This window comes from Micropterus dolomieu, linkage group LG10 (genome assembly GCF_021292245.1).
Source record: "Micropterus dolomieu isolate WLL.071019.BEF.003 ecotype Adirondacks linkage group LG10, ASM2129224v1, whole genome shotgun sequence".
Taxonomy (NCBI): Eukaryota; Metazoa; Chordata; class Actinopteri; order Centrarchiformes; family Centrarchidae; genus Micropterus; species Micropterus dolomieu.
The window spans coordinates 29,451,613-29,460,661 of record NC_060159.1 but is presented as its reverse complement, the minus strand read 5'-3'; the positions used below and the strand labels follow the sequence as shown (position 1 = coordinate 29,460,661).

General features: G+C 45.6%; 2 protein-coding genes across 5 annotated transcripts in view; one reads left to right on the top strand and one right to left on the bottom strand.

Annotated features, from left to right (window-relative positions):
* LOC123977801 (advanced glycosylation end product-specific receptor-like) overlaps positions 1-2,735 on the top strand; it is a 9,193-nt gene extending 6,458 nt beyond the window's left edge. Inside the window, exon 3 of the mRNA XM_046060777.1 lies at positions 2,153-2,735. Coding sequence (XP_045916733.1) covers positions 2,153-2,259 — 107 coding nt within the window. The 3' untranslated portion in view covers positions 2,260-2,735. The remainder of the gene's footprint in view (positions 1-2,152) is intronic.
* Positions 2,736-3,520: 785 nt separating this feature from the next.
* The window catches only part of tnfaip2a (tumor necrosis factor, alpha-induced protein 2a), a 14,510-nt gene continuing 8,981 nt past the window's right edge, over positions 3,521-9,049 (bottom strand). For 3 of the 4 annotated variants that reach the window (XM_046061077.1, XM_046061075.1, XM_046061074.1), the window contains 7 exons: positions 8,054-8,148; positions 7,870-7,962; positions 7,633-7,759; positions 7,274-7,399; positions 7,060-7,209; positions 5,854-5,978; positions 3,521-4,604 (listed from right to left, as the gene is read on the bottom strand). In XM_046061077.1, coding sequence (XP_045917033.1) covers positions 4,415-4,604; positions 5,854-5,978; positions 7,060-7,209; positions 7,274-7,399; positions 7,633-7,759; positions 7,870-7,962; positions 8,054-8,148 — 906 coding nt within the window. In that variant the 3' untranslated portion in view covers positions 3,521-4,414. Of the gene's footprint in view, positions 4,605-4,761; positions 5,979-7,059; positions 7,210-7,273; positions 7,400-7,632; positions 7,760-7,869; positions 7,963-8,053; positions 8,149-9,049 lie in introns of all 4 variants that reach the window. The other variant, XR_006826825.1, reaches the window with a different exon arrangement.

Genomic DNA, 9,049 nt, shown 5'->3' with positions numbered 1-9,049 from the left:
GAACGTGTGAACGTGTATTAATGTGTGTGAACGTGTGTGTGAACGTGTGAACGTGTATTAATGTGTGTGAACGTGTATTAATGTGTGTGTGAACGTGTATTAATGTGTGTGTGAACGTGTGTGTGAATGTGTGTGTGCACGTGTGTGAACATGTATGAACGTGTGTGAATGTGTGTGTGAACATGTATTAATGTGTGTGAACGTGTATTAATGTGTGTGTGAACGTGTGTGTGAATGTGTGTGTGAACATGTATTAATGTGTGTGAACGTGTGTGTGAACGTGTGAACGTGTATTAATGTGTGTGAACGTGTATTAATGTGTGTGAACGTGTGTGTGCACGTGTGTGAACATGTATGAACGTGTGTGAATGTGTGTGTAAACATGTATTAATGTGTGTGAACGTGTATTAATGTGTGTGAACGTGTGTGTGAATGTGTGTGTGAACATGTATTAATGTGTGTGTGAACGTGTGTGTGAATGTGTGTGTGAACATGTATTAATGTGTGTGAACGTGTATTAATTTGTATGAACGTGTGTGAACATGTGTGTGAACGTGTGTGAACATGTGTGTGAACGTGTGTGAACATGTGTGAACGTGTGTGAACGTGTATTAATGTGTGTGAACGTGTATGAACGTGTGTGAACGTGTGTGTGAACGTGTGTGAACATGTGTGAACGTGTATTAATGTGTGTGAACGTGTATTAATGTGTGTGAACGTGTGTGAACGTGTATTAATGTGTGTGTGCATGTGTGTGAACGTGTATTAATGTGTGTGAACGTGTATTAATGTGTGTGAATGTGTGTGTGAACGTGTGTGAATGTGTGTGAACATGTGTGAACATGTGTGTGTGAACGTGTGTGAACATGTATTAATGTGTGTGAACGTGTGTGAACATGTATTAATGTGTGCGAATGTGTGTGTGAATGTGTATTAATGTGTGTGAATGTGTGTGAACAAGTATTAATGTGTGTGTGAACATGTGTGAACAAGTATTAATGTGTGTGTGAACATGTGTGAACGTGTGTGTGAACGTGTATTAATGTGTGTGAACGTGTATTAATGTGTGTGAACGTGTGTGTGAATGTGTGTGAACAAGTATTAATGTGTGTGAACGTGTGTGTGAATGTGTGTGAACGTGTATTAATGTGTGTGTGAACATGTGTGAACAAGTATTAATGTGTGTGAACGTGTGTGTGAACGTGTATTAATGTGTGTGAACGTGTGTGAACGTGTATTAATGTGTGTGAACAAGTATTAATGTGTGTGAACGTGTGTGTGAACGTGTATTAATGTGTGTGAACGTGTATTAATGTGTGTGAACAAGTATTAATGTGTGTGAACGTGTGTGTGAACGTGTATTAATGTGTGTGAACGTGTATGAACGTGTGTGAACGTGTGTGAACATGTGTGAACGTGTGTGTGAACGTGTGTGAACATGTGTGAACGTGTATTAATGTGTGTGAACGTGTGAACGTGTATTAATGTGTGAACGTGTGTGAACATGTATTAATGTGTGTGTGCATGTGTGTGAACGTGTATTAATGTGTGTGAACGTGTATTAATGTGTGTGAATGTGTGTGTGAACGTGTGTGAATGTGTGTGAACATGTGTGAACATGTGTGTGTGAACGTGTGTGTGAACGTGTGTGAACATGTGTGAACGTGTATTAATGTGTGTGAACGGTTGTGAACATGTATTAATGTGTGTGTGCACGTGTGTGAACGTGTATTAATGTGTGCGAATGTGTGTGTGAATGTGTATTAATGTGTGTGAATGTGTGTGAACAAGTATTAATGTGTGTGTGAACATGTGTGAACAAGTATTAATGTGTGTGTGAACATGTGTGAACAAGTATTAATGTGTGTGAACGTGTGTGTGAACGTGTATTAATGTGTGTGAACGTGTGTGTGAATGTGTGTGTGAACGTGTGTGAACGTGTATTAATGTGTGTGAACGTGTATTAATGTGTGTGAACGTGTATTAATGTGCGTGTGAACGTGTATTAATGTGTGTGAACGTGTGTGAATGTACGTGTGAACGTGATGTGGTGTAAACAAAGTGTGCTTTGAGTGGTCACAAACACTTGAAATGTGCTACTATGCAACTTACAGTGACCTAAATAAAAACATTGACTTTTTGTTCCACACAGGAAACTCAGACCCGTCTCCAGGGTTAAAGTCTGGTTTCTGGCCCACTGTCCACTTCCACCAACCACCTCCGTACTCTGACTCTCTAAAGCTGGCGTTCCAGGATTAGGGTCTTTCCCCACTAAGGGGCTCCCCAGTACGCTACTAACTGATGCCAACAGAGCTCGACCCTGGGTCCATATGTAAAGACCTGGGAGTGAGAAGGTGATGTCACCACAGACAGGAAACAGTTAGACAAGGACAGAAGAGGCGGATAACTTCAAAATAAAACAGGAAGTAACTAAACCCAAAACCACATCCAGGACAGACAGTTTGATCACCTGTGTGTGCTGGTCGCTGGGCGGCTGTGTGAACGCATCGTGCTGATGTCTCTTTAGACTACTGTTCAGGAAAGCGTTAGTGCTGGAGTGCTGCAGCACAAACGATGTTCCAGGTGCATGAACATGAGGAACTGACACTTTGTTTTGTCTCTGAACAGGAAACTGAAGACGATCTTCTGGACAGAGTTCATCTTTTTTATCTTTCTTATTATGATTTCTACTTAATCTCTTTATTTTACTGTTTGTGCAAGTGTAACTGAAACAGGTTGTAGACACTACATATATATATATATATATATATATATATATATATATATATATATATATGTATATATATATATATATATATATATATGTATATATGTACTGAGATGTGCGTATGAATACTTGATGACGTCCAGTTCACTCTACATGGACAGCAAACTAACCGTTATAACCACTTTACACACTGCATGTTTCCAAAATATGTTTATGCAATGTGATTTTGTACGAATCAAAGTTCTGTGTACCTCTTTACGTCCCATGTACACTTTAGTCCTCTTTTTGCAATAAAGATTTAAGGAGCAGAAAAAGATTGTGATTATTCCGACACCACATGAATGCACCATCAGTCACCACTCACCCCCCCTTTGCAAGCGAGCAGGAGAAGCTACAGCGGCTCTGAGCTAAATAACACGTCCAGATTTATCTTCTCCTCTTACTTCTAATAAACCAGACGAATACTTACTAAGTATTCAACGTACTGATGAAACGCACTCTGTAGGGCAGTTTGTCCGTTTGGGCTACTGTAGAAACACGGTAGAGCCGCGGTGTCTGTAGATAGAAATGTCTCATTCTAAGGTATAAAAACATAACGGTTCATTAAGTAAGGTCTTTATACATCACTTATATTTCATTTCTGTCAGTAGATCCTACTGAATATTACACACTGGACCTTTAAGAGGATTCTTTTTGGGTGAAAACTAACGAGGTTCTTTTACTGTCCCAGGACTTTTGGAAAGATTTGGAGGAGCCGTACCGGTGTGTGTAAAAGAAAATGTAATCAGATCATTTGTTTAAGTCAAGCTTTATTAAGGTGGTAAACAATCACTATTCTGTTATAATAATAAATAAAGACATTGGTCACACAGCTACTACATATAACAACAAAATGAGTACCGTGTTTTCTATCAGTTAGAAAAGGAACCACATGGGATCCAGGACGGAACCCTGAGGAACACCAGACCAGGTCTCCTCTGAGCTGCAGAGGCCGTCTCTACAACTTTCTGTTTTAAGCCTTCTGATAAATCTTTGTTTAGCTGTCTGTCCTTCAACATGGCCGCCTGCCTGTAACCACTGGCAACACTTTCAAAATAAAATGTTTTTAGTAGAGAGATAAAGCAGCAGCTCTGGAACTCACTGTGACCGGTACAGACAGGGGAGGGATTTTCTTTTGTTCGGGACATTTCCTGCCACCTCTCGTGAGCTCGTACCGTTTGTGTTCCTGACAAACGAGCCCGTTCTCATCTCAGGGCGTCATATACCGACGATTTGAGAAGGTGTGAGACGCGTGTGAGACGCAGCAGGTGCATCTCCATGAGACGCTTCTGGAAGCGTCTCTATGAGACACTCTGGGGCCTCACGGGCGATGTACTCACAGGTAGGATTAGCCTCCCTTGTGTTGCTGCAACGTAGGAAACGGGGGCGTTTCATAAAATCGTTACGCTTTGTCACGCTGTCCGAAAGCGTCAGTTATGAGAACGTGTTGGACAAACAAACTAAGAAATCTGAACTGGTCTGGTGTTCTGCATCTCGGGCCCTGTTTCCCCGTATCTGCACTCAGGACTCGTGACAAAAAAACTCCTGTTTACTGACCATTAACATGCTAACGTGCTAACATGCTAACTATATATAAACATACTACATAAATATTCATATACAGTACCTACTACATACTGAAACAATTCAGGCCTTCAGCCCCATCTGACTGATCTTATTGTTGATCCATGGGACTTTGACCTTGGAGAAGAAGAGGGGGCTCTGATTGGTGGAGACATCGAGGACGCGGTTCTCCTCCACGCTCCGCCTGATGGAGCGAATGTCAGCAGCTGATAGGCCGGTTTTCAGCGAGAGCAGCGCCGTCACGTGAGCGCCACTGAGGAGAGACAACACAGATTAAATATCTGACCCACCTGGTGGACGTGTGAGGAAAATATCAAGTGATCAAACTTTAATCCGTTTTTAATTCAACACTGATAAACATCAAAGGAGCAGAAAGGATCAGGAGGGGGGGTTGAACCCGGGTCTCTCACATGCGTCTTATCTTGTCTAACTTTACATGAGTTCCCTTTTCTGTAACACATGAGCTGCTTTTCTGATGGATCCACCGTCAGCTGGTCCAGAAGGACACGAGGCGTTGACTAATCTTTAATGATGTCACTTCCTCTGAAGACCTTTTCGCTTTCTGTTGTTTCATTTTGGTTTTCTGACTAAACGTCCTCTTACTGCCCAGGAGGAGTCGGCGCCTTCAGGCAGGACAGTGGGCTTAGAGTAATAAAGGAGTACGGGCATTTTACCTCTGGGTTTTACCTCACAGGAGACATACAGCCCGCCCTGACCTGCTGCTGGAGGTGGTCTGGGCCTGAGAGGAAGAGCTGCACGGTTCAAACTATTCAGGGCTCCAATAACAAACACAGTCAGTGACCCCATGAAAGTCTCTGTAACGAACGACAGAACCTCGTCTCGCTGCTGTTAATGTTTGGAGATTTTCTTTCACTACTGTGATGTGAATGTTAAACAGAGATGACATCACTGGCAGACGTCCAATGAAAGGGCTCGTTTGCTGGGTGACAGCGATGAATGAGCTGTGATTCACTGTTCACATCTACATTCAGGCCCGAGCGGCTGCTGGTTGTGAGGTTTCACAGAGGAAACGAGGTCATGACTCAAACTTTCCAACGACGCTATTTATTAGAAACAGGCTGGACGAAGAGTTCAGATCCTTTACTTTAGTAAAAGTACTAATACCACACTCTAAAAATACTCTGTTAAATGTTGCTGAAGTAAAAGTATGTAATGGAAAATGTACTCAAAGTATTAAAAGTAAAAGTACGCACTGTCCTCTGACTGTTGTATTATTCTATATTCTATTATTTTTCCTCATCATTAATGTAAAGCAGGATTTTGATTATTTTCTTTCTGGATCAATCTGCTGAATATTTTCTCCATTAATCAATTTTCGAGATTCTGAAAATATTGAGAAATGCCGTCACAGTTACCCAGAGCCCACAGTGACGCCTTCACGATGCTTCTATCGTCTAAGAACAGCACAAAGCTACAGTTCCTACAGTACTTGGTACTCGGCAGCCATGTTTTAGTGAAGGGGGGTGAGCGTCTGTCTGTACCTGAGGTCGGTGAAGGTTCTGGCCACGCTGACCATCTCCAGCTGAACGCTTGCAGGATCCTGCAGACGGAGGATCTCAGCCAGGCTGCAGAGCAGCTCCCCGAGCCACAGAGACCCGCTGCAGCCCTGAGGACACAAACACAGTACTGCAACCATACCGCTGTACTGCCAAAGTACTGCTGTCATGTAGTGGGTGTAGTGATGTGAGACAGTTAGATGGTGATTGTTTCCTGCTTGACCTATCAGCTGCCTTTGACACAGCCAATCACAGGATCCTGCTATCTGCTCTCAGTGCTTGGGCTCAGTGCTTGGGCCCCTTCTCTTCTCAATCTACACCACCTCACTGGGGCCGATCATTCGCTCGCACGGCTTCTCTTACCACTGCTACGCAGACGACACGCAACTCTACCTATCCTTCCCGCCAGGCGATCCCACCGTCTCGGCGTGGATCACGGACTGTCTATCAGACATATCTGCATGGATGAAGTCTCACCACCTTCAACGAAACCTCTAAGATTGAACTCTTGGTCATTCCAGCCAAGCAATCTATCCACCATAACATCAAACTACAAATTGACTCCGCAACCATCACTCCAACCAGGGTGGTGAGAAACTTGGGTGTCATGATTGATGACCAGCTGTCCTTTTCAGACCATGTTGCTGCTGTCTCTCGGTAGTGCCGCTTTGCTCTATACAACATAAGGAAAATCTGGCCCTACCTCACTCAGTACGCCACCCAGCTTCTGGTACAGGCCATGGTTACCTCTCTGCCCTCTTAGCAGGTCTTCCAGCCTGTGAAACCCTTACAAATGGTTCAGTACTCAGCAGCCTTTCTGGTTTCTGATCAGCCCAAAAGGACTCATGTCCCTCAATTACTCAGTGACCTCCACTGGCTCCAGAATCAGATCCAAGTCCCTGATGCTGCATACAGAGTGACTCCTGGGTCTGCACCATCTACCTAAACTCCAGAATGCAAGCCTACGTTCCTTCTGGGCCGCTGCGCTCCTCCAACGAACGCCGCCTGGCTCTGCCACGCCGTACGAGCTGAGAGCTCTTCTACTGTATCTGAGTCTATCGTCACTTGTACATCTCTTCTGATTCTCTTCTGATGTTGTTCGTCGCTTTAGATAAATGTAATGAGAAGTACTTCCTGTCACGTCCTGGCGTTCAGACATCACACACCTGAGGACAGGTGAACGTGTCTCACCTCCTCCTTGAAGAAGTCGTTGATCTTTTGGGCGTCTTCAATCATCCGCTGAGCCCCGTCCACCTGCTGCTCTCTGCTCTTCATCTTGGTCTTCATCATCCTCTTCACATACTGAAGAACCACATCCTGATGGAGGACACACAGCAGGGCCTGCAGACGGGACAGGTGGTCAGTCAGAGGGACAGGTGGGAAACAGACAGGTAAACAGTCTCACCTGTCTGCAGGCCGGTTTCAGGTCGGCCAGGTCGGTCAGTTGTTGGTACAGAGAGTCCAGCAGAGAGTCGACGACAGGAAGTGTCCCGTCCAACCAGGGAGACGTCCACAGCGGACTGAGACATACCTGAACACACAACCATCGGTTACTGGTTTTGTTTATTGGTCATGAAATGTGACATAACTGATCAATGAACGGCCACATCGGGCTTCACAAGGGGGGCGGCCCCGCTGAGGGTCTGCCTTGACCTACGGCATCCTGGCTGAACAGGAAGTTCTGGGTCCAGGTGGTGCATGTAATGACATATTCATGGATTACTTTGGGTTCTGCAGGACCATCAGTTCACAAAGTGTTTGTACCTTCAGCTGGACGTGAAAGGGACAGGTGAAACACCTGTACCCACAATCCTTCAGGGCAGACAACGCGTCCAGACAACGACTTGTCTGCTGCTCTGACAGACTTCCTGTTTGACCTGTGATGTAATCCCTGAGGACAGTCACAGAGAACCAATCAGCAGCAGGGTCACAGGGTCCAATCAGAGCTCAGTTTTAAATAACGAGACAAAGAGCCGCCGATTAAGATCTGAGTCATCGTACCTGAGCTGCTCCTCGCAGACCAGGTGAGCCTTGATCACTGGGAGGACGTTACTGTGGTTTCCCTTCACAAACTCCTCCACACGCTTCTTATAGCTGAAACACACGCGGTATTTTAATATGTGAATATAAACACGTACATCAACACACCTCATTAATAATCATGTGGTCAGAGGGCGTGGCCTACCTGGTAAGGAAGCCCTCCAGGTGAGCTGTGATCCTCTGAGCTGTAGTCTGGTCTCGGATCACACAGCTGAACTCAGTCAGGGATCCGTCTATCACCTGGACACACAAACACCCCCACAAACCCATCACGCTGACCAGAACAGATTCCAAATGGTTCCAGGTAAACCTGCTACACCGTCTCACCCGTCCTGACGTGTCTCACCTGTCCTGACGCGTCTCACCTGTCCTAACCATCTGTCTCACCTGTCCTAACCGTCTCTCACCTGTCCTAACCATCTGTCTCACCTGTCCTAACCGTCTCTCACCTGTCCTAACCGTCTGTCTCACCTGTCCTGACCGTCTCTCACCTGTCCTGACCACTTCTCACCTGTCCTAACCTTCTCTCACCTGTCCTAACCGTCTGTCTCACCTGTCCTAACCGTCTGTCTCACCTGTTCTAACCGTCTCTCACCTGTCCTAACCGTCTGTCTCACCTGTCCTAACCGTCTGTCTCACCTGTCCTGACCGTCTCTCACCCGTCCTGACCACTTCTCACCTGTCCTAACCGTCTCTCACCTGTCCTAACTGTCTGTCTCACCTGTCCAAACTGTCTCTCACCTGTCCTGACTGTCTCTCACCTGCCCTAGCCATCTGTCTCACCTATCCTAACCATCTCTCACCTGTCCTAACCATCTGTCTCACCTATCCTAACCGTCTCTCACCTGTCCTGACTGTCTCTCACCTGTCCTAACCGTCTGTCTCACCTATCCTAACCGTCTCTCACCTGTCCTAACCGTCTGTCTCACCTGTCCTAACCGTCTGTCTCACCTGTCCTGACCGTCTCTCACCCGTCCTGACCACTTCTCACCTGTCCTGACCGTCTCTCACCCATCCTGACGTGTCTCACCCGTCTTGACGTGTCTCACCTGTCCTAACCATCTCTAACCTTCTCTCACCTGTCCTGACGTCTCTCACCTGTCCTGACATGTCTCTCACCTGCCCTTACCGTCTGTCTCAC